This window comes from Dreissena polymorpha, chromosome 8 (assembly GCF_020536995.1).
Source record: "Dreissena polymorpha isolate Duluth1 chromosome 8, UMN_Dpol_1.0, whole genome shotgun sequence".
NCBI lineage: Eukaryota > Metazoa > Mollusca > Bivalvia > Myida > Dreissenidae > Dreissena > Dreissena polymorpha.
In genome coordinates, this window is record NC_068362.1 from 8,622,603 (window position 1) to 8,650,102 (window position 27,500).

The window sequence follows — 27,500 nt, forward strand, 5'->3', positions numbered from 1 at the left end:
TAATGCAATCTAACCCAACAAATGACTTTAAACGAAGAAAAAGGAATGTCCATTATTAACATATACTGCATTTTAAATATAAATATATCATAAATCAAATATTGCCAACTTCAATAAATGAAAATAATACAAACTTTTTTACGCCGAGACCGTCACACTCATGATCATGTCTTGCAGTTTTAGCAAAAACATATTTGAGCCTTCAAAAATAAAAACGATTTTTAGCGTTTATCCTTTTTTCGAAAATAAAGATTGGCCATTTAGGATTCTAAAAAATTTAATTGAAAACACAGGTTGAATCGTTGATGGTTGCTTTTCAGTTGTAAGTCGCTTATCCACGCGCGTGAAATGTTTGTTATCTAGTTAATTGCATATATACGTAGTGCATTATCAATTCGTGTTTATAAATCAATACATATTATATAGCACATGCTCTGTCTTTTTATATATGTATGGTGCAATTTGCAGAATAAATATCATGTAGGAAGAATTTGAATACAGCACATGTATGTACTTTGATATTAATTATACTTCAAACGATCATATGATACTAGTATGTACCATCTTAATGTATAACATACGTTCAATGTAAGTCTGTTATTCTTGAAGTATATGGAATGCTAGCATTATAGAAAGATGCAGTTTTCTGTCCAATCATTCGAACCGCATATTTATATTTGATGCGTTTTTTGATGAAAATCTTACCACGATACGTTTCGGTACCAAGTTGATGTGTCGGTAGCCCATTCTGTCTAGAACTTAAAGAATTTATAAGCACATATGGCATTAATTCATTATGGAAAACTAAATATGTGTGATATATGATGTGCAACTTTTGCTTTGCCGATTATGATGATGAAGTAAGTTAGTATTATAAATATATACGTGTGTTCGAAAGTGTACGATATATGTACATGCCCTTTGTTTTTGTGATAAAGGGACTAGTTCAGAATTTGGTTAAATGACAATTTTAAAAATAATTGCAATATATTCAAAAAATGTATGCTTTATGTTTAAATAAGCGAAATAACGCTCTTGACGAAGAAACATGTTTAAAACATTTGCTCATTAACGGATACACATCATTCGAAATCGGTAAAATAATAAAGCGTGTGTAACGCTTTTGATCGATTATTTTGAAAATACGTTAATTATTACTATATCATTTATGTTTGCTCATTAGAACGAAAGGCTGCGTAGAGCAGTGATAATGCTTTTCGCTTTTGCTTCGCAACAGGGTATGCGTCCAAGGGTCAGCGATACTGTTTAATACACCCTTTTTCTTGCCATTATAATTAGTTACGACTTATAGCAACATTATCGATTTATTGATAAACATAGTTCATGTCATTTGATTCACAAGAAATAAGAAAACTGTGCAAATGTCCCTGTAAATACTGACCAGTGAGTGCTATCAGCAAAAAGTTAGTCAGCAGAATCCATATCAAGAGATCCTTGCAAAGAGTAACATCACACGGTCAGCAGAATCCATACCAAGAGATCCTTGCAAAGAGTAACATCACACGGTCAGCAGAATCCATATCAAGAGATCCTTGCAAAGAGTAACATCACACGGTCAGCAGAATCCATATCAAGAGATCCTTGCAAAGAGTAACATCACACGGTCGGCAGAAAACATATCAAGACATCCTTGCAAAGGGTTACATCACACGATGGTTGACCGCCTATGGGTAATTTAAGACATAACATATTAAAAACGTACAAACACAATTGACAATTTGCAAAAATGGTACCTCCATATGTATGGATGTACATTTCAAGATGAAAATTGGATTTAAGTACTCTGCCATCTTTTAATTGACTTAATTGACTGTTTCGTGTAAAAAGCAATATGCCATTGGATTTCAAAAAAGGCGATATGTTCTAGGCAATTTTGTAGCACTAGCTATAAATGTGGATTGCCATTATATATGCGCCGCGCTCCGGGAAAACCGTGCTTAATGCATGTACTCGAAGCCTCGTCACAGCTTAGCTAATGATTGCGCTAATCTTGAACGATACTGTCCGCTAGACAAGATTATCGTTTCAAAGTGAATTCCTCTACACGACAATTACCATAAAAGTGTTGTCCCTGAAATGACTCTGCGGACTGCACTGGCTTCTATGGGGCGATACTCTACGCACGTTCATTAAACCCGGTTTTCCCACAAAGGGACTCAATGAGGTATTCCCCGTTATACACCCCGTAATTTCGCATTTCTTGGGTATTGTAGTAACTATTCCAAACGTAACATATTTATGTGAATATTAGCCCTTAACAACGATGTCATTTTTAAGGTCAGCGATGCCTAATAAGCCCCGCCTTCTGCCTGACTCGACCTTATAACCTTATAACCTTTCGAAAGTATCATCAGAAGTATCTCAATGGCTCATAAAAAGTGACGATCTGTAATTATTACCGATTTTAAAATAAGTTTTGCATATTTTATTTATAAACGTTATCAACGTTATCAATAAACAATATCTATATGCTATTGGATATTTCCATTAAAATGATCAATGCAACTTGTTTTTGAGCTCCAAATAAAGTGTCCTCCAAGTCAATTTTGTTTACAAATATTCAGTTTAGGAACATCGCTGTTTGCCGGTGTGTAGAAATACCGAAATCCCCGTAATTACCGAAATCCCTGTTATAACCGAAATCCCCGCTGTACAAAACTTCAAGTGTGAAAAAAAATTCGTTGGAGTGCATTATTATAGTAGAAATCAGTGAAATAGACAAAAACGCAACAACAATATAACCTTTAATGAGCCTTAAAACGGAAATAGATAAGTGCAGACACAAACATAATAATATTTTATAAAGGAATATACTATAATGACATGAAACTTAAAACTTTCAAAAATTAGATTAAGTGCTAAAATAGGACGATTTTGATGATCGATATTATCCGGAAATCTTTCATCTATTTCCGCCTCCATTTACTCACTCTGGACCCAACCGGCTTTTTATTGCATAACGTAGCACTCTTTACGGAGACTCCGGAGATGAACGAAGTGTTACGATTATCATTTACTCTGATAACGTACTGTTTGCACTGTCTTCCTTCGCCGTGAAATAATACTCTTTGGAACAAAGAATAATCATGCCGCAGGGTGTATACTGAAGGCCGCGAGGTAGCAAGTTCACATCCCCATACCAGTTAGTATTTCAGTCGCGTTATGCGAAAACTGGCTTAATGTATGTGCGCAACATGTCATCCCAGATGAGCCTTTGCAGTATGCACAGGTAAATCTGGAACGAAACTGCTCGCTTTTATGGCAGTTTTCGTTTAAAGGAAGCTAAGCTGGAACGACAATTTACGCATATGCATTAAACCATGTTTTCACAGAATGTGCTCATTGGTTAGACGCAAGTTAACAACAACACATCCCATACATGTTATTATTGGTTATACATTGGTACTATTGGTCAACATGTTATCCGCGTCATGCAAAAACGGGTCTTATGTCATATGCGGCTGAGCACCCACATATTCTTGTCATACCTGCAGTCAGGTCTGTAGCAACGGTGGCCGCTTATGGCATTAGACCCCGGTTCTTATGACAAGAATTATGTAATATAAAGATAAGTGAAGAACAATCGGCTCACTAATGGCCAGCAGATAACCACAGCACATTGTCCTATCCTTTGTACTGAATAATACCTTGAAGTTGCGTAACCCGGGACTGTATTCACAAACCGATTCTAGGACATACGTCTCAAAGAAGAATATTCTAAAACTGTCACGTACTAAAACTTCTTGAAAGTCAAGTCTTACGTAGTACTAAATGCATTTAATTATATAAGTTTTTTATTAAGAACAATATGTTAATGATATAAGCACCAGAGTTAGCCTGAATGTATGAAAAACATTGGCTAGTATTATTGAGTATCACACTATTCTTAAGTATAAAAAGAAGTACGGGACCGGGACGTTAAACCTTTTGAGTCGTTTGGTTTGATTTTTAACTTATCTGGTCTCGTCTCTAACCTGATATGCAATTTTCCCTTATTTGAAAATAGACTGTCAAACGGTGTGACGTATTATTAGTTTCTGTTTAGTTCAGTGTATCCGATTATTCGTTATGCAAATAAATTGATGCTTACACTGAAAGGAGAACAACTCGTACGAAGCGCATGGATTAATAACAAAGTGTGTTATCTTATCTTTGACAATTTACAATCAAATGACGCACTTATTAGACGATTTATTGCTTAAACAAAGGAGGAGACCGGAGATAGCCGATGTATCACGATTGTCAAACACCGGTACAAGGAACTGACCAATTTAAAAACATCGGGTTTAATAGGTTGCGGTGGCGTAGTGTATGTGGTGTCCCCTGACTATCACGACATTCTAGGTTCGATCACCAATCTGGGTGAATTTTAAAGATTTCATCTATCAACACTTAGAACTGATTCTTCCCAGGAAACGGACTCTATTGAATGACAATAAGGTAACAGCTTTCGGAACAATCTATCTAAAATTATTTAAAACTAAATTCACCGATTTATACAAGCGTTATGATTGAACTAATCTTATATGACCACAACAAGCTTAAAGCTTTCTATACAATCGAGCTACAATGTCTAGTTTTAGCAACATAAGGGAGCTCTATAGGTATACTTACCGGATATGACGCCGGTGCACACCACTATTATCAACAACTCCTTCGCAAAGCAGCTTGCTATCAGACCACCGCTGCACACGATCAACCCCGCGATTATAGCGGGCCGGTGCCGTACCCTTGTATCGTAAACGTCCAAAGAATGACTTGTAAACACAATCCAATACGAATAAAATACGTATATTTCTTCAATACTAAAAAACGATAAAACACATTAATAGCCGGCCGGGACCGTACCTTTGTATCAGAGACATTCACAAATGTCGATCAAAAACAAACAGATGGAAGAGTTTGTCGGAACATACGTTGTCGGCTAATTTTCGTTATAATAGATTGTCGGATCATTTGTTTTTAAATCATGTTTGTAATAATTGTTTGTCGGATTATTCGTTTTAGGGGATTGTGTTAGAATGGTTTTTCGGCTCATTCGTTTTAAGCCGATTTGTTAAATACTATTATATCACATTGTTGTAAGTATTAGTATATCTCCCTGGTTGTATTTATGCATACCTGACAGTAGTATGGTATTGCTCTTTTCTAATAACCCAAATGTTTTTGCGAATGTGTTATTCTTATTATCACGGCATACACGGCAGAGTCAGTCGGATATTTGATCAATTAATTTTGATAAACCAGAATAAAATGTGTTGGTCAAATTGTTTGATTACTACAACATATGTGTAAAACTAAAACCAAACCACATGATCAGGATAGAAACAAGTTTTCTTTAATTTACAGTAATTGAACAATCGCCAATATACATTTCGCTAGTCTTTAATTAACGGCAAGTGACCAATTGCCTATATACAATCCGCTAGTCTTTTAATTAACGGCTAAAATATATATATTTCCTATATACAACATATATAATTATACAATTAAAACACAAGTATAAGTGAGGCAAGATACATCCTGATGTAAAAGTAAAATAATTGACACATTATCGGGACTTTTTTATCTTTCTTAAGCAGGAGTATTTTAAATACCTTTTCCCACAAAAGAATTTCGCTAACGTGAAGCCATTAGCAATTTCTCATTGTTTTCTCAGTTTCAGTTTATGCTCTTTCCCAAAATTCAGACAAAAGCTATTATACTGTTTATTTCTAACCAGATTAAAAAAAACTTAACTTCACTTTTCCCTTTAATTATCAACATACATGTTCAAACATACATAAGCGTGTATATATGGACCCGAAAAATCAACATGGAACGGGCATATAAAATACATACATGTTTGTAGATAACGAGACATGTTTTGTAAATGAGCCAAGTTCTGATAAAATGTGGCTGTGTAAAGTGTCGTCCCAGACAAGCCTTTACAATCTGCACACGCTTATCTGGGATGACAAGTTATGCCTTAATGGATTTTCACCGTTAAAACGAAAAGTATCGTAAAAGCGGAAGGTGTCGTCCATGATTACGTATGCGGACTGCACAGGTTTATCTCGGAGGACTCTTTACGCACATGTATTAAGCCACGTTTTCCCAGATCGCGGCTAAAATAGATGGTCACTCACTACCTCATGTAGTAAAGCCCAGATACAAGCCCTGAATCAGTGCGACCTCGGACTTCTTGGCGTCGAACACGCTTATCAATTCCGGGTACATCACAATGAAACCAAACCCCAGTGCAACGCTCAAGAACTGCAGGACAAATTCGGACACCAGCACGTAATCTTCCGCCATTTTGGTGCCACTTGCTGGCTTCATTGTAAAAGGAGCGTCGTTATGCAAAAACTTGGCTAAGTGCATGTCCGTTAACAGTCAGTCCAGGCTAGATGTACAGTCCGTACAGGCTAATCAAGAACGACCCTTTCCGCTTTTGGATTTTTTTCTTCTAAAGAAAGGCTCTTCTAAACAAAAATCCATTTTGGGCTGAAAGTGTCGTCCTGGTTATCCGTGTACGGATTGCAAAGGCTAATCTGGAACGACACTTTAAGCACATGCATTAAGCCCAGTTTTCCGTGAGCGATGCAAAATGCAAAACGTTTGTTTTAAGCTAAGCCGGTTGTTGATGCCGAGACCGATACGTTAAAATATTCTATGTGGACCAATGTGTAAAGGGTGAAAAGTTATAAATTTAGTTGTTAGCCAAACAACTTCATTTGTTTTGTACTTACATTGCCAAACGTTTTTGTTGTTAACTGCTTTCTAAATAATTCCCTATTAACATTTATAAAACATATGGAATGACATGCAGAAATCTGCATAATCTCCATTGAACATTTTTTCATCGGTAAATCCAATGAATTTAATGTAATGTTGCAAACATGATTGAAACCTTAACATAATTTATCAGCAAACGATAAGTAAACTTCACCTAAAAGACAAAAGAGGTTAAGTGTCGGAAAAAAGAAAGGTTTACGGTTCGGGGTAATTTATATGAAAAAAAATACGCGTCATGTGATATCAAAGTGAAGATAAATATGGTGTAATATAAAACGGTCTTAACGCATGTGCGAAAACGTTCGACAAAAAAAATAATTTCCGCCAAGTAGGGACTTAATGCGAAAAATACCAGCGAAAAGTGTGGTCCCTGATTAGACTGTGTGGACTATATAGGCTAATCTGGGAGAACACTTTACCCGCATGCATTAAGCCTCGTTCACAGAGTGCTGCTCACATGCGTTTTAACAATGGTATCTTAATAACAAAGTACGCAATACAGTTAATGCCAGTGTGGTTACACATTAAATTCTAGAGGGAGACAATGCGATAGTGCGATAGTACGATGGCGAAAATGCAATCGTACGAAGGCGACACTGCGACAGTGCGACGGCGACAATGCGACAACGCGACAGTACGATGGCGACAATTCGATAATCATCGTACTGTCGTCATCGTATTAGCGCATTGTCGCTATCGTACTACCGCACAGTCGCGATCGTAATTTCGTATTGTCAACATCATGGTGTCGCATTGTCGCCATCGTTACTTTGGCACTGTCGCCATCGATTGTCGCATTGTCGTCATCGTATTATCGCATTATCGCATTGTCGCATTGTCGCATTGTCGCCATCGTACTATCGCACTGACGACTATCGCCTTGCGGTACACTAAATATTTGTATTGCAAAAACAAAAATAGATGACTTTATTAAGATGTACTTTGAAAGAGGTTACAGTTATAATGAAATCAAATTATTATTACGTTGTAGATTGGGTATTGATGCAATGTAAAGTATTTTTAAAAGTGGCTCCATCTAGGAAAAAATAAGATATGTGCATGTGTACAGAAAAGCGATAGACGACAATGCGACAGAGCGACAATACATTGACGACAGTGCAATAGAAAGGTGGCGATATAAGATTTTACGATGACGACAGTACGATAACGCGATAGTACGATGGCGACAATGCGATGAAATGATGGCGACAGTATGATATGACTTTCGAATTGTCGCCATCGTACTATCGCGTTGTCGTACTGTCGGCATCGTATTTTCGCTTTGTCGCAAACTAACTATCGCACTGTCGCAATCGCATTGTCGCACTGTCGCATTGACGTCATCGTACTGTCGCATTGTCGCCATCGTACTATCGCATTGTCGCCATCACACTATCGCACTGGCGCCATCGTACTATCGCATTGTCGCCATCGTACTTTTGCACTGTCGCATTGTCGCGCTCCTGATTGTAATGTGTTACCACGATGGCACTAACAGTATTCCGTAAGAAAGTGCTAAACTATTTAACACACTGATACAGTTTCAATCAGTGTCGGACTAGCTTTGTGAAAGCCTATAGGCAATAAAACTGTCGACCAAGTGTTTGCCTGAACACCAGTACCCGGTCGATTTGAACATTTTAAATTAGCAATGCAATACCAAGGCTGGCAAGACATAACATGTGACAATGTCCTTTTATTAATATAAACTGTTATTATAAAAAATAAATCCAACATTCTGCTCCAGTTTGAGCAACCTGCGACATTTTTAAAACGAAATCTCAAGCAAAACAATACGGGTTTTCAAAAAATAAATTAGTGTCACTCGGTTAAACAGTGTCAAGTCTTAAATCTGAACATATCATTGATATAAATTAATTTGCTTTGTTAAGTCATTAGATAAGGCTTAGTTAGTTAGGACAAAAGCTTTCGTAACGGTCTCATGGGGCACCTAAAAGTTGCGGGGCTCTTGGGCAGTTCCCTACTCTTCCGTATGGGAAATCTCGGACTGGTTGCAATGCAATTCAAGTACGAAAGTTATCGGATTTAACGATGAAGAGAATGTATGGAAAAACTATAAAAACGGATCCAGTATTGCATTCCGGTTAAGTCATAATTATGTGTGTGATATTAATGTTCGAGAATTTTTGGGTTAGGCGATCTAAGAATTTAAAATAAACACATCGGACAGCTCAAATAGTAAACAAATTTTGAAAAATAAGAAATCTACGAAATAAAAACCCACACAAAAGTATTTAAAAAAAGTCTCACAAAATAGCATGCCGACGAATATAAATGATTTTACAGTATATATTTATCCAACTTCCGCGTAGAGATTTGACGGGAACCAGCTTAGCTGGATCAAATCCCTGCCTTCATAACCTACCACGTGATGATAGCCTTGCCACGTAGAACTATAATTGTATTGTTGTTATTTTTGCTTGTTTACGCTAGTTCTTTTTTTCGTTAGGAGCCTTAACTTATAAACTATTTGCAAAATGTAAAGAAATGATACTTTTTTTCATATTATAATATTAAAACAATAAAATAAAATACTACCAAATCTGGTAAGGTTTTCTTGTTATAGAAGAGATTTTCTGTGAGAGCAAGGAACGTCAAGTCTGTGCGGAGATTGATCTTTATCTAGTAATTGCCTTTTTGCTAATATTGATTGCCTTTCATGCCCCTCTTCAGCCCTCGAATCTGTTCTTATTTCTAGCTTACTTGACCTCATAGCTAACTAAGACTCTGTGTTTATTACACCATAGATTCAGACGAACACTACGTCGGTAGCCTTTAAAAACAAGAGCACCGCATAACGGGTGCTACGCTCGATTTTTTAAGAGGTCACAGTGACCTTGACCTTTGACCTAGTGACCCGACAAGAGATGTGTTTGTCAGAAACCCAATGCCCACTTCTGCGCCGCTTTGAAATAAAATTTATATTTATCATTTGGCAGGTAAAGAAATCATCTCCCTTTAAAGCTTATTACTTCCCTTGAATTTTGTCCAATAATACCAGGAGGGGTGGGGAGAGGAGGGTCTCACAGTCAATAATGACCATGTCAGATATAACTGACAACCAAGGCCTGTGGTTTAAAAGAGATCATAGCCATAGTGTTTTTTTCGTTTTTTTTTCATTTTAGCCAGAGTTGATCATGTATCTATGGATATAAGTCCACAGGTATGTAATGAACATCAAAGAAAATATGATTTATCATTTTAAAAAATCTTTTGAAATCTGTACAGTAACTGTGAAAAGAACTTCAATTCTTGGTAAGGAAATATATAATATGAAATTTATAATTATATTAATTACTTCCCTTGAAAATAATTGCCTCTTACAAATATCTATTTTTAGTAGCAAATAACTAAAAGCCACTACCGTGACTGTAGATTCACCACTCAAAATGTGCAGCTCCATGAGATACACATGCATGCCAAATATATAAAGTGGCTATGTTAAATATTGATTAATTATCTCCCTTTAAAGCTTATTACTCCCCTTAAATTTGTTTTTTTACCTTAGACCGTAAAGGATGACCTTGACCTTGACCTTTTACCACAATGTGTTTGTCAGAATCACCATGCCGCCTACTGCGCCGCTTTGATTTATTTAACAAAAATAAATTCGTGGGCAGGTCAGATAACTATGTCCATTTAAAGCTTATTACTTCCCTTGACTTTGTTTTTTCGACCCTAGACCTAGAAGGATGATGTAACCTTGAAATGTTACCGCTAAAAATGTGCAGCTCCATGAGATACACATGCATGCTTAATATCATGTTGCTATATTCAACATTTAAAAACTTATGGCCAATTTTAAGATTTTGACACGACGCGGACGGCGGACGGTAGACGGCGGACACCGGACGGCGGACGACGAGCTGGCTATGACAATAGCTCGGGTTTTCTCCGACAACAGCCTCGCTTAAAATTAAATTCGCATTATGACGATAAATACGGTAAAATATTTTCTGTTCATATGAATTGTTAAACGGATAAGTAAGAATAATGTTTCGTGTTTGTAAGGACACAAATTAATATTTATGGTTATAATTACATAAGAAAAGTTATAGTTGAGAATTATTTTCGTAGGCCTGTTAAAATTAGAAGCTGTAGCAAATTCATTATGATTGAAATGTACATGATGGACCGCAGCACGCATGTGCATCGTAGTGCCGTTATCTGCTTATTGAAGTAGGCAATTTTTGTAGGCGCGAGTTCTAATCTCACAAGAGGCACGATACAAAACTCACAATTACTTTTGTATTGGAATAAATTGTAACAAAATATCAATTTATATGAAATACAAGATTGGTATTAGATAATTATCTCACGGAAAAGAAGAATTGTGAAGTATTGTAATAATTTTTACTACATTAAACTATATAAATAAAAGCGCCGTTTTCCTAGAGCGCGACTCTTATGTGCTGTGTACTGTCTTGTATTGTTCAGGCGGTGGATTAATTGACTTATGAGTGATAACACGATTTGCTGTCCTGATCATGTTTCTGGAGTTTTCTTTGCATGAAACAGAGTATTAATAGAACATATTGAAATAAAAATATAGAACGGTGATGAAATGCGATACTGGCGTGAATTTTGTTAGAGTTAATATATAACTACGCTAAAGGTATACGTAATTATAGCATGTGCTTTATACTTAAATAAACTACACTGTGCATTTTGTCAATACTTTAGTTTTACATTCTGTTCAGGTGGAGTTCATTTTGTCTGTCAAAACACTACAATCGATTTCGGGCATCTGTTTTCATTCTGTTAGGGCACACAGATGCATTTTTTATTTTGTATTATCTCACAGTTCTCACATTTCGATAACCTGCTTCTTTTAAGTGTGAAAACATGTACTGCTTACTTTCTAACTGAACAAACTAATTTACATTGGAAATTTCGCTTTTTGCAACAGAAGTAGAATTTGCCTATTTTATATTTCGTGATGTGTATATACATATATAAGCATCGTTCTGTGAAAACGGGGCTGAATGAATGAACCTTTAGTATTGTAGAGTAAAGTCGACACATGCTAATCAGGGACGGCACTATGTACTTTTATGAAAAAAATAATCAAGTTTCTATCAAAAGAAAATCCTGTCAAAAGGGAAAGTGTCATCCTTGATAAGCTTGCACAGACTACCCTGAGACGACACTTTACGCACGTGCTTTAAGCCCGGTTTTCTTAAAGCGAAATTCATATGTGCTCTGTATTGTCGTGTATCGTGTATTGTTGAGGTTGTTGATTTACTGACTTAGGATGGTTACACGATTTGCTCTCATGATAATGTTTGTGGAGTTATTTGTGCATATAACTTATTATTAATACTTTGGTTCATTAGGTAAAACATATTGAAATGAACAATATAGAACAAGTATGCCATGCGATAAGGGCTTGAACATTGTAAGAGCTAATATATACATACGGAAAAGGTATATCATGCGTTATTTACTAATTAAATAAAATACACCGTGCATGTTTTAACTACTGAAGTTTTACAGTATGTTAAAGTTGAGTGCATTTTGTTTGTCAAAACATTACAATTGTGTTCGGGCATCTGTTTTGATTCTACGAGGGCACACACATTAATTTTTTTATTTTGTATTATCTCACAATGCGAAAACCTGCTTCAATTTACAATTATCGTTTCCAAAACCAGGACTCTTGTGTTGTTTTTTTTTCAAATTTTAATTTGCAACATTGAGCAAATACACACGTCAAAAGATAAAATGTATTATTAAACAATACCAATTCTTAAAAATATTTACTATGATTTCAGGTATTAGATCTGTGCAGCTTGTTGCCCAAAACCTTGTCAATACGCTCAATACGCTCGTCATATTTATTCAAATAAGAGGCAAAATCGAAAATAAAAAGTGGATTTGCTTCAATAGTGAAGCTGTGTTGCAGTGAAACAGATTTATCAATATCACGCCTTATTTTGGTAAAGAAACGACAACAAACTAACCTAATGAAGATTCAACTATACACTATATACAATTCCTAAATACATAGTTGATAAACATGAGTGATATCTCAAACGACTAAGTACGATTCTAGTCATTGTTAATTAAGACAGAACGTTGAATTATTCGCATTGTATAACAAAATTGGTTTCAAGTTTCCAGTCTGATATTTGGAATCTCTCCACTGTAACATTCTTCCGCGTCTGCAGTTCCTGTTGGATGACAGTGTATTCCTCAAGTGGTATGTAATCGACAATTAAGATCTCTAAAGTAAAGAACAACACAATTTCCGATTACTTTCAATTCTCTGAGTACATGTAGGCAGTGTGTCCACCAGTTCAAGAACTTTGGATGGAAGCAAACCATCACAATATATATTTAAATACTTCAATGATTGAGGTAGCTCTATCTGTTTATATGTCTTCACATACAGTGTAACTGTTTCCAGTTGTGTGAGTGATGCTAGTGACTGCGATAGCGACTCGTCATTATCCACGTCCAAACCTTCACACGTACCACTCAGACTCAGACTCTTGATATTCAGACCATGCAGAGCCTTCCACAATCCGGGACTGTCATACAACACTTCAATACTAAGCGTTTCCAGCTTTGTGAGCGATGATAGTGCCTGCGACAGAGACTCAACATGTCCCACGTACAGCAAACCACTCAGACTAAGACTCTTGATATTCAGACCATGCAGAGCCTTACACAATCCGGGACTGTTATACCATTTTTCTATACAAAGCGTTTCAAGCTTTGTGAGCGATGATAGTGCCTGCGACAGAGACTCAACATGTTGCACGTACAACAAACCACTCAGACTCAGACTCTGGATATTCAGACCATGCAGAGCCTTACACAATCCGGGACTGTTATACAACAATTCAATACTAAGCGTTTCCAGCTTTGTGAGCGATGATAGTGCCTGCGACAGCGATTCTTCACGAGCCACGTTCAAACCTCCATGCATAATAATCAGACTCAGACTCTTGATATTCAGACCATGCAGAGCCTTCCACAGTCTGGGACTGTCAGAATTCACTTCAATACTAAGCGTTTCAAGCTTTGTGAGCGATGATGGTGCCTGCGACAGAGACTCAACATGTTGCTCGTACAACAAACCACTCAGACTCAGACTCTTGATATTCAGACCATGCAGAGCCTTCCACAAAGAGGGACTGTCATATAGCACTTCAATACTAAGCGTTTCAAGCTGTGTGAGCGATGATAGTGACTGCGACAGCGATTCTTCATGATCCACGTTAAAACCTCCCCCCCTAATACTCAGACTCAGACTCCTGATATTCAGACCATGCAGAGCCTTCCACAGTCTGGGACTGTCATAATTCACTTTCATACTAAGCGTTTTCAGCTGTGTGAGCGATGATAGTGACTGCGACAGCGATTCTTCATGATCCACGTTCAAACCTCTCCCCCTAATACTCAGACTCAGACTCTTGACATTCAGACCATGCAGAGCCTTAAACAAATAGGGATTGTCATTTTTGGTTTTTACGATGGAGGAATTGTTTACATCTTTATGTAAAATTGCCCTTATTTTTCTTTTTGCTGCCTCAGCACATTTAATGTAGATCGATTGCAGGTCAAACGTCAACGCGTGATCGAGAGTCAGCAGCGTGCGGAACAGACAGCGTAGACTGGTATAGGAACATGTGACATTGCTCATTTCAATGTATTTTATAGAAGGCAGTAATGGAGGAGTATCTGCACACTGGGATGGATCTGCACTTTTTAGAACAATCCCGACCAGATGTTCTGCCGTTGACGTACTTGCAAATTCTGAAAAAATAACTGAATTCACAGAACAAGGTACTTAAAATACTTACATAATAAAAAAATGTAATGTGGTTACATTTGTTGACATTTGTTTAATTTGTTAAGAATTAATACATTTATATTAATGAATGTTCAGAACAAAACCCAATATATTTCAATGTCGTATTAACTTTGTATAGTTTGGTTTCACATATTTAATACAAATATCAATGTTATATTCGAATGTTTTAAATAGTATTGTAATTTATATTAGCACTTTAGTAAGATATATATTTATTGTGCATAACCTACTTGTCATGATATGCTTTCAATTATAAGTGTATAATCAAGTTATCCTATACACGTAATGCCTATGTTTCATCAGATAAAAACTAAAGTATTTTAAAGGTTTTATCAGTTATTGCACGTATTTCATAATTGTCAAGCAACACTGATTCCGAAAATGAACAACACACATGAGCACATTATTTTATTTACCAGTGTTTGGTAAAAAATTAGAATCGTTTGCTGATGTAAGGTAAAATGTGATGATAGGGACATTGTTTGCTCATGCAGATTATGTTTTAGTTATTGTTAATCGCTGCTAGTGTTGATAAGTATTCATGGTATTAATACTTTGACCTTGTCAGGGTCCGGATTTCGAACCATTTCCCTGCAAATAAGGTATTATTATATTATTCCCGTATTCTAATCATATAATAAGACTGTATATGTACGGTATTCAAACAAAATATAAGAATGCCATGGGCCTTTAGGTGCTCACCTGGGACGCGAGGGGCGAAACCACTAAAAATGACTTAAAACAGTTGATGTATAATAACGACCGCCCTGCCCTCTAGGACAGTGTTTTTCGAAGGCAAGATATCATTCGAACAAATATTCTTACAAAGTTTCATGCAGATATGATCTTAAAATGTGGACTTCTTTAGTGTTTACAATAGTTTTCTTAAATTTAACCTGGTGAACTAGTTTTTCACCTCAAATAACCCAGTTGGCAACTAAGTAAAGAACTCATTAGGAAACATGTTCGGACCAGATTTCATGACGATTGAACTCACACTACATGTATGACTACTAGAATGTTAACAAAGTAACATTATAGTCATATTTTAAAAAAACGTCCCGCCTCTTGGAGCCATATTTTTCAAAGAACCAGACCAATTTCCGAATGTGGCGCAGAAACATTGAACACATTTTCTGATAAACGTATATAACGATTGGACGTAAAATATACTTCTAAAGTGTTTACAATGATTTACAGTAGCCATTTAAGGAAAACTGCCCCGCCCACAGGTGGTCATGATTTTCAATATGACCGGAAAATCATTATCATATCATTCTTTGAAGGCTGACAATATATCATAAGAACGAATGTTTTGACGAATAATTAAGTTAGGACTAAACATATGAATTCTAATGTGTGAAAAAGGTTTTACTTTAGTCATATGAATGATATTACCATGCCCTCTGGCGGCTATGTTTTCAACGCACCGGATCAATATTCGAGTCATCCGGGCTATCACTAGCACAAATGTTTTGACCAAATTTTCATGAAAACCAGAAACTAAATGCCACTTTCTGTGTCGTACTTTAGCCATAATAGGAAAATTACCCCGCCTGTTGTGGCCATGTTTTTCAACAGTCGGGAACCATTTTCAAACTCAGGTCGAGACATTATTAAAACAAATATTAATACCAAATTCCATAAATATTGGAGTATATATATAACTTGCATAGTGTAGAAAAAGCTTGTTACTTAAATATGACCTAGTGCCCTTTTTGTTATACTAACGTGACAAGGTTTCGAACTTGGCCAACAAATCTGTCGGAAAAACATTCTGACCAAGTTTACAAAGATAGGAGAAAGGAATATATTTAAGACGGACGCTCAACGCACGACGCACAACGATGAGCAGAGAAATGATCACACAAGCTGCAAATGAATCAACTTATTTCAGACAACAAGTGTGAGCATTATTATTAATTTTTGGTAAAAAATGGCTGAGCAAGATTATTTCATAAAAACATTAATTCAAAGTTAAATATCAACATTTAATCACTCTTTTAAACACGAGGTTCTTGAGCACTAAGGCAATCACTTGAGACATTAACAATACTAAATTATTCTGAGAAGGACTTAAGAAGAATAAAAGTTAGTTTATGAAACATAAATAGTTCATTCCTATGCGCATTATTATGTCAAACTTTTGATAATTGAAATCAATTCTCGACACTTATTACATATGCTTATATTATAACCTAAGATTAATTTATGGAGGATAAATTAGTTAGCTGGTAGCTGGTTACATATCCTGCAAAAAAAAATTTTAAACAATGGTCAGTAAGCCACACGTGAATTAATTATTGATAAAATTGAGAAATTCCAATTAGAGTTAATTATATACAAAATGTATATTGGAGGAGAGTTCAAATAATATTAATCTTAAAAAGTTCTTCATGTTTTACTTGGTTTAAAACAATGTTTTTTTTTTAATACATGTACGTATCTGAAGTAATTGCAATATTTAAAAAGATTAATTCAACATCATTAAACAGCTGGGTTGTAATCCATCTCAAGCTATCAGCATAATACCACACAACATCACAGCGATTTTTTGTCCGAATTTTGAAAACTACCAGTACCATACTATTCGCAAAAATTAGCGCGAAAACTCCTGAAAATGGGAAAAATCCTGTTTTGAAATCTTAAGATAGGGAATTTCTGGTCTTTTTAATTGCTTGGTATAAATAACACAAACCAATTCAATACTTGTTTACAAGTAATGACTACCGAATGCGCTTATGGAAATACCCTAGTAAACCCTTTATAACGATACTTTCTATTTCACGTGTGCAGGCACGGATTGAGAACACAGAAGTAAAGAGAGGTATTTATTCTATATACAGTTTATATTGTATTATTTAAAGTTTAATATTAATATTTTTTCTAATGAACACGGAAGCAATACTTGCGGGCATTAATAATCGTTACATGTATATGTTTGTTGCAATAACACATGTTTATTTCGGATTTTCGGGATGCGATGCAATACTTGATTAAGATTCGGGAATGTACTCATAATTCATCGTTATACAAATTTAAAAGCGAATATTGAATTTATCAAGGGCATTTAAAATACTAATGAAAAATACATTCTCGTTTAAAATATAGATATTTTAATGGGTGACCGTAAATCATCGTTCAATCTAGGGCACTTTCGATTTCGCTTTGGTTTACAAACAGCTTATCAAGATAAACAACAAATGTTCGCAACCATCATCATCAGCAGCAGCAGCATCAGCAGCAACATCATCATAATGATCATCATCATCATCGTTATCATCATCATCATAATCATCATCATAATCAGAATCATCACCACCACCACCATCATCATCATCATCATCTCATAAAACTACATCAATATATAACTCAATCTCTTGCACGACGGTTACATTACATTCACCACTGTGTTGGGCTCAGAACGGACTATTGTTATGAAAGCGTCTCATTTATGTCATGATCATTCCAAGCGTTCATCATTGAGGTTACAGAATACTAAACATTCTCTTGAACGACGGTTACATTGCATTCACTACATTAAAGAAAACCATCTCATACCATAATATCTTATATCAGTCTTAATTCATTATTATAAAATTGATATGTTTTTTTATGTTAAGAAACCAACATACATACACACGTCAAAGCAATTCCTAACGTCACTCAAAAAAATATGTTCAATTGTTTACATTTGTGAAGTGCGTGGAATGATTCCATCTGCGTAAATTGGTAATAAATTAGTTCCAAAGAGTTGCATTAAAACTCGCTGGTTTTTGCACGATTTATCGCACATTTAAAAGTCATATTTCTTAATTTAATGCATGCGATCTTAATTATCCAATCAAATATACGTTGAATGCGTTTGTTCGGTTTTATCTATTTTATAGACAAAATGGAGGGCTGAGCCTTTCGCAGAGTTGTATGTGAGAGCAAGGAACGACAACTCTGCGTGGAGATTGTATATAACTATCTGATTCAGTACTTCTGTAATGGTAGACATCATCCTCAGAAAGAAGAAACATCAATCCGTGTGACAAGACTGCATGTAGAAAAATTAAAAGCTACACTTATATATCTCGTGACAGTCATAAAATGTGACTTGAAGAGAGTTAACTAGGTTTCCATATAGCTATAAAAGGAAAACTGCCCCGACCGCTGTCGGCTTTGTTTTTCAACAGACTAGAACTATTTTCGAACACCGATGATTGGACCATGCATGTGTCTTCTAGAGTGTTTTTTGCCTATAGCAATAAAGAAAACCATTCCCCCCGGGCGGCCCTAACAGACGGCCACCATTTACGGGCTCGGGCCGGATATCATAATAACTGATGTCATGACCAAATGAGGATTGGACTTCAAATATTACATTCAAAGTGGTAATATGGTTTTACTATTAGGACATTGCCCTTCCAATGGGCGGCAATGTTTTTCAACGAACCGTAGTCATTCAAGATTTTAACACTAAGTGTGTTGCTGCCGTGATAGCACCAAACTGATGAATATCATCAACGTCACAGGAATATGGTATTCTGATTTGTTTGAAATAATAGATATACGTTTTTAACTTTTTTACTTTTTTACTATCATGTGAACTGTCTATTAAAGTGCTTTTGTTTATGTTAAATCCTGCATATGTTTATCAGAATATGATTAATATAAACATGCGAGTAAACTCAAACACAACGCCACAACTAGGAAACTATTTGATAAAAACAATATCATATTTATAATTACCACTAAGCAAAATGCCATTTCCATCTAGTTTCAATGATTGCAGCTTGTTGCACGATGACAGGTCAAACTCAATTTGAGACGCAGACTCGCCTCTTGTTCGTGAACTCTCTCTGTTACAATATATCTCCATGGACAGGACATCGGACTTGTTATTTGTCCATATGGTGTGCAGGTCTCGCATGTCGTTATCAAAGTCTAAATGGTACACACTGAGTTTGAGTAAAATATCCTTTTGCTGATTGGCAACAGCTTCTCTGTATCCTGCTAGTATGATGTTCTCTAGCTCAGAGAACAAACAATCAACATCGTGTTCATCCATCATGCCAGAAAGCTTATTCGCAGCCGACATGTTCAGTCCGCAGAGGAAGATGAAGACCTGGGATATGTCAAGATATGCATCCTTGTGACGGCTGAGGTATCCGGAAATGACGTCAACAATCACATTGGTATTGCATGCAATATGATAAGCAGCCAGGAATTCCTGAATGCTCTTATGAATAAATGAAAATGATGAAGATGATCTTAATGCAGATTCCTTGCGTGTCGCTGATAAAATTCCGGACTTACGTGCAAAGTTCTCTTGATCAAGTTGACCTAAATTGAATTTCTTTAGTTCATTAATGGTGAATACCAGAGATTGTGTATCTGAAAACAACAAATAAAATGCCGCTTCAGCAAGTCTATTCAAGTGTTCAATATTGGGTTGTATGTATTGGGTCTCTGTGAAACATCGATAAGGCGGCTCTTGAAATTCACTCGTTTCAATATTCGCCTTCTTGAAAAGACATTCCAGCAAGAGGCTGTATTTTTCACAAAGAGAGCCTTTCAGTTCAGTTCCTTTGGTCCACGCGTGTACAATCAAACACAACATCATTGGGGAGTACAAGTGCTCTATCAAGCAAAATTTACGTACATACGATTCAAACTCAGATTGTTTTTCGTCTAAATCTTGTCTACCCTTAAAATCTTTCCTACAACCCAGGATTTTTCTGCTCGCCTCAAACACTTCGTAAACTCCATCAAGTTGCAGCAGTTTGCAAATCTGCGAGTCAAGTATTTTCGCTTCTGTCATCTTCCAAGGTCGAGTAGTTATCAACAAAACGCAATGACTATGTACGTCTGCCAGTGTTGGCAGGTTGTGATGATCTCTAGTACCGGTCCATTCATCTAGACCATCCAGTAATACCAAGCAACGTTCACGTTTCATGATCTCATTTAGTAGTCTGTATGCCTTTCCGCGATCTTCTCCAGATGAGTATATACTGTCCACTATCTGTGTATTTATCATTTTTTCGATTTCAAACTGACCAACTGATTCCCTTAATGTTACATGGAAGACATATGTAAAGTCTTTTAGAGACGTTAAATCGTCAAAGACATTAGAGTATCTCATCTGTGTATAAGAGCTGAATCTAGTGGTGTTGTCGTCAATTGGCAGCGTCGTCTCGGCTGTTTGGTCTAATGTTATAGCACACCAGTCCGTTACTAATTTTGCAAGAAACGTAGATTTCCCATAACCTGCTTCACATTGAATAAATATTTGTTGGTTCGGTTCGGTGTCCGATAAGAAAATATTTTTGTATTTCAAAATTTGTTCACCAGTTTTCTTAAAATACCCTCTTTCCTTAGCCATAAGTTGTATATTCAGCGGCATATAAATATCAAGTAACTTTTCCTCAGCCCAGTCATCCAATGGGAAGATATTAATATGACAGAAACGTTTTCTGTAATACTTCGTCAAAGCTCCAAGCATTTCTGAAATCATGAAATGGAAAATACTCAATATTGGCTAAGGATCACTTTTTATTTTCACATTATCTTCAATTTTATATAACGTTCATTTTAAATTGTAATTTTGCAGGTGTTGATATTAGAATGTGTGTTTTTGATTTTATTTTAATGTATTGATTTATCATTGATGATTGACGCTTGCTGAATCTAGCTATGGGTGAACTTCAAATTACACATACTATAAAAAGTGATCCTGAGAACATGTTGAATAATATATTTGGCATACATTGAAACAAAAGACTCTTCTAATTATATTTAGCATAATTCAATACTTAATTCAAGTTCGTACAAATATACCACATTTTATAATTCGATGTTTGCAAACACATGTGTGAAGTTCCATATAATACCTGTAGTAGAAACAATGCTATGGAAAAGTTTCACGTTAAATGTTACCAGAACATTATGAGGACGCCGACGCAAACATTAGGATGAGTAGTATACATTTACTTTTGACTATTTGGTGAATAACCGAGTTTAAAAACGGTTCTTTTTATATCGAAGTCGTTGTGATCCGTAAACATTTTGAAAATTAATGTCAAATTATTTTCTTTAGCCCCAAACTCATATACTCTACCATAAAGGCGAACAGAGAACTACTAAGTTATCTTGAATATTTTCATGATCTAAGTTGATTGCATATATTTACTCCCTGCAGAGCCTGTGCACAGCAATTGATTATCTGTATCTCATTCATCCAAAGTTGACTAGGACAACAAGGTCAGATTTTTACCAGATGCAGCTCGGAATATTCCAATCTCTTGCACGATGGTTACATTACATTCACCTCTGTGTTGGGCTCACAACGGACTATTGTTATGAAAGTGTCTCATTCATGTCATACCAAGCGTTCATCATTGAGGTTACAGTATACTTAACAATCTCTTGCACGACGGTTACATTGCATTCACTGCATTAAAGAAAACCATCTCATATCATGATATCTTATACCAGTCTTAATTCATTATTATAAAATTGATATGGTTTCTTGATGTTAAGAAACTAACATACATACACACGTCGAAGCAATTCCTAACGTCACTCAATAAACATTATGTTTAATTGTTGACATTTGTAAAGTGCGTGAAATAATTCCATCTGCGTAAATGGGCAATAAAATAGTTCCAAAGAGTTACATTAAAACTCGCAAGTTCTTGCACGATTTATCGTACATTTAAAAGTCATATTTCTTAATTTAATGCATGCGATCTTAAATATCCAATCAAATATACATTGAATGCGTTTGTTCGGTTTTAGCTATTTTATAGACAAAATGGCGTGCTGAGCCTTTCGCAGAGTTGTATGTAAGAGCAAGGAACGACAACTCTGCGTGGAGATTGGGAATATTCAATGAATAGACATTTTAAAATCTGAGTCGAATGTGTTTAAAACATGGTCTATACTAATGTATATTAATTTACTTAACAATTAAATTAGTGGCTAAATACTAATTATCGTAATCGCAGACTATTAACAAGTGTTTATACTGATACATGTAATTGAACACGTCTTCATGAATAAGCGATTTTTATCGTTCACTGACATATAATGCAATCAGTAAGTTATACCATAATACATAAGTGGATTTATATGTTGTTTTGGGCCATATGATCATTGGAATCACATCAGTGTAATAATAATTATACTGTTATCAGGGCGTTTTTCTTTGATTTTGGGGAAAGGCATGGCCTTCAATTTTGGGGGAACAATTATATACAAAACTGAAATATTGAAAGGCATTTCCAAAAGTAAGCTTGACATGTGGAAATATTGCATCGTATTAAATATATTCTATTAGAGACAAAAAAAGAAGGGATTCAAATCTATGCGTATACTTGTGTTTTTTGTATGTTTAGCAAAACATTTTTTTAGTTTTTTACATCAACATGTGTATGAATATATTTATTTGATCAGGAGAATTCGATTTGTTTGAAACCCACAGTTGAATAAAGTTAAATTCTTGCTGTTTCAAAATTGTATAAGAAATGATAAAACGTTTGTTATACCTTCACAGGACTGTTTATACGTTGTTTCAGTGAAAGTAGTATTTCCAAACTGTTCTCGGATGTCGTTAATGCATTTTTCTGCTTGTTCATCTAAGAACTGTTTGTGTCTACTGGCGTGGTCATCTATGCGCTGTTTGTGTCTATCAGCGTGTTCATCCATGCTCTGTTTGTGTCTACCAGCGTGTTCATACATGCCCTGTTTGTGTCTATCAGCGTGTTCATCCATGCCCTGTTTGTGTCTATCAGCGTTTTCATCCATGCCCTGTTTGTGTCTATCAGCGTGTTCATCCATGCCCTGTTTGTGTCTATCAGCGTTTTCATCCATGCTCTGTTTGTGTCTTCCGGTGTGATCGTCTATGCCTTGTTTTTTACTGTCGACATGTTCATCGATATCCTGTTTATGTATATCTGCCTGTTTTGCGAGCTCTTGCTTACAATTGCTCATAAAATCTCTAATGTTATCAATGCACAATGCTGTGTTTACTCTAAGGTCATTCACTGATGCGTCAACAACGTCTTTTGCAATACCTTTCAAGTGTTGTTTCAACGTTGTTCCAACAGCATCCAGGAAACACATCATCTCTGTTGTAGTCAATAGTAATGTGTCTTTTTCCAACTGTTGCATCAAATAAAAACAGTTATATTTAATCACAAAAACAGATAAATCTTTGATCAATGCCATGTTTTCCTGATAGTAAATGGAAGAAACAAATTAGTGAAATGAATGTGTATTTCAGTGCACTTAAGTTTCTCATTAGATACTTTACTTGGTACAGACAGCCAATGAGTATGTTCTTAACTTGATATTGAAGGCAGTGATAACTCATAAAGTGTGGTTTAGTTCCATATTAAATTGTTCAATTGATTACGACAGCCAATCATAAATAATTGTGTGGTTTAGATCCCAATTAAATACTTAACTTGATGTAGAAGCGAATTATACAATATTAATTTTCATGAATTCATGAATTTGTTTGAGTATATATATTTCAAGGTGGTATTCTCATCTTGAATTGAGTTTCAATAAAGTTAACATTTGTGTAACCTCTAGATTGACTTTCATTTAAGAAAATCAATAAAACAATGATTTTTTTTACGCGTATATCGTCTTGCAGGTTGCCAGGTGTCAAACATTATTGACCATGCAGAAGATCGAATTCGACAGGGTTTCAAATTCCCATATTCCTAGTGTGTTCATGTATTATCATCTCTACTTGAGTTATTTTATGAAAATAACGGTAATAATAAAAGGCGTAACATCGCCAAATCCATCAGAACACTGTTTAAAAAAATAATTGCACTGTTTTAAGATTGTACAATGTTTGCCATTTAAATTGAGCTGCTTCGGTAACAGAAATTTCAAGTGACTTCACGTTTGTGATATACTGAAAATCGCCCATCACCTGTTAGCTATATGCTTCAACTATTAGAGACCGTTTTAAACTCGGCTGACATATCATAAGAACAACTTTCCAGGGAAGGTTTCAGGTTTCACGATGATTTAGCAAAAAGTAAGACTTTTTTGCAAGAATAAGTTAGTTCAATCCTATTTATCTTAGGTCGATTTCATCGAAAGCCTCAAGCTTATTGAAACGCTCTCGAGTCCGTTTCCTGGGCCTGTAACCAGTACTTGGTGTCTTATATTGTCTAATGAACGCGCCCACAGTGGGTATCGAACTCATGCCCCCCCCCTGTCGCTAAGCGGTAACCATATGCATTACACCACGACAAGATTTATTGTACTATTATAGCAAATTGTCCGATCGACAACCATACCTTTTGATCTACCATAACATGTATCAAACTTGGCAGGGATATTACAAGATTAAATATGTTTGCAACAATTTTTTTATCGACTCGGTAAACGTTGTTACTACCAGATTGTTAACTCTATGTCATAGTGAGCATAGTTTATAATAGAAGTTTATAAAACAGTCACACCCATTAGCAGCCATGTTGTCCAGAAGGGTATAATTACTTGTAATGCCGAGATATCAAGAGAATAAATATCGATATTTGATGATATATAAAATCTGTATAATGCCCCAACAAGCTCGCTTTTCAAACACGCCGTAACAATTCAATCAAATTTTCAATAACTTGGTCACTCAATGTGGCGACTAATGTTAACAATGTAAATGCTGACGACGCACAACAATGACAGACAAAAGTGACCACAAAAGCACCCCATGAACGGTATGTGCCCATATAAATTCAAAACATTATAGTGCAGGTGCTTTATTCGTTTCATATGAGTATCTAATGGTGAAAAGACATGACACAATATCTTATGCTATTATTCGTTTACAATAAGCAAGGAAAGGCGTTAAATGACATGACATAACGCTAATACACTACCTGGGCTAATTTCACCACAGCATTTTTGGCAACGTTATCTTGACTGAGATAGCTTGAATCATTCAGCAGGTTGTTCAATGATGTGAAATAGTCTTGGAGATCGACATCAGTGACTTTCATTAATGAAGAATGCCGCACAGCTTTATGGACTTCACGAGCCTATTATGGAAACACAGTATCTATTGATATTATGTTTTTTGCAAATGTGACAGCTATCCCATTATGAAACATGCACATCAATTATTGTGTAAGCATTTATAGATCAATATTATGTGTAATGCAAAACAAACACGTCCTGTTTAAACCTCTATTGTTAAAAAGCGCGTCAAAGATAGCTCCGCAAAACTGTCAGCATTTTTAATTTAAAGAAAACCTTTGTAGTAACCTCAGAATAGATAAGTTATGTACAACGTTCACGGTAGACAATTTCAGTGCAATGCTTGTTTGAAGTGTTAGCTCATTTAAACGTTATATATGTCAATTTCACATTATTGAACATTCATGTATACGTATAACTCCTGAAATACTTATATTTAAATTATTTGGTAGAAAATACACTACTTTTGACAGAAGGCACTGGAGTTTTTACCTTATACAGGAGGCATGCAGGATTGTTGTGGGTTGGCTTTCCTTTTGTTATTGGAAAAGAAAACTTGCTATCAAAGCGTTTGCAGTTTAGCATAAAACTGACGACTCCATTGAAGTCTGTGTCTTGAATCGATATCTTGTCAGCATATCCATCTGTTTGGATGTAACATTTCGCTATTTCCCAATAGTGCGTTTGCCATAATGGCGCAGATGTATTGTTCCAAGAACATTTTTTGTACCGATGTTCCTTGATAATTTCCTGGCAAACTTTATCACAAATCTGGTTTGGACATTTTTGGTTTCGCAGTAAATTTGTTGTGTTACAGCTGGTGCAAGTAGCTGATTGTGACTTAAGAGTAGATGTTACTTGGCTGTAAATGTGCTGGTGAAAAGTCTGAGCCTCGTTGTCAGCTAAGTGCTCCAAGCCAGACTTCGCAATGTCTATTGCTAGCCATGCCTTAAGCCAGTTCGACCGTTCCTTCTCCTTAAACACATCAGCTAAACTCGCCATAATCTGAACATCAACGAAATGGTCTTCATAGAGTCAACTTTTGGCACAGAAACAAGCCATTGTTCAGTGTTACCTATTAAACATAATTTAAACAAGATTATACACAGTAATAATTATATAGAACATTTGGGTGATAAGAATGCTCTACAATTAGAATATGTCCTCTGAAAGCTCAGATGGAAGGGGAACACTAATAAACGATGGCAGACTACACCATAAGAAATCAATCTATGAAAGCCCAGATTGAAGGAGCCACTAACTAACATACGCATAGGTTCTATAAAAGCTCAGATGAAAAGAGCAATTAACTAATAAACGTAACGTTGACAGACTCCGTCATAAGAATACATCATTTGAAAGCTCAAATAGAAGGAGCACATTAATTTATGCAACACTGGAAGATTCCAAAATAAGCATGTGTCAATGAAAGCTCAGATGGAAATAAAAAACGAATAAACATAATGCGCTGGCAGGCTAAACAATAATCATACATCCTATGATGTTCATACGGAAGGAGCTCACTTATTAACATATACCTGGCAGGCTCCACAATAAGCATTCAACCTTTGAAATCTTAGATAGAAGAGTACACTTATTAACATAACCCCGGCAGGCTCCACAATAAAAATACAACATTTGAAATTTCAGATAGAAGGAGCACACTTATTAACATAACTCTGGCAGGTTCCACAATAAGCATACAACTTTTGAAATCTCAGATAAAAGGAGCACACTTATTAGCATAACCCCGGCAGGATCCACAATAAGCATACAACATTTGAAATTTCAGATACAAGGAGCACACTTATTAACATAACTCTGACATGCTCCACAATAAGCATACAACCTTTGAAATCTCATATAGAAG

The 27,500-nt window shown here is 35.7% G+C and overlaps 1 protein-coding gene across 1 annotated transcript in view; it reads right to left on the reverse strand.

Moving 5' to 3' along the window:
- LOC127842298 (uncharacterized) overlaps window positions 1–27,500 on the reverse strand; it is a 139,321-nt gene that overhangs the window by 95,163 nt on the left and 16,658 nt on the right. Inside the window, exon 2 of the mRNA XM_052371729.1 lies at window positions 26,123–26,705. Coding sequence (XP_052227689.1) covers window positions 26,123–26,632 — 510 coding nt within the window. The 5' untranslated portion in view covers window positions 26,633–26,705. The remainder of the gene's footprint in view (window positions 1–26,122; window positions 26,706–27,500) is intronic.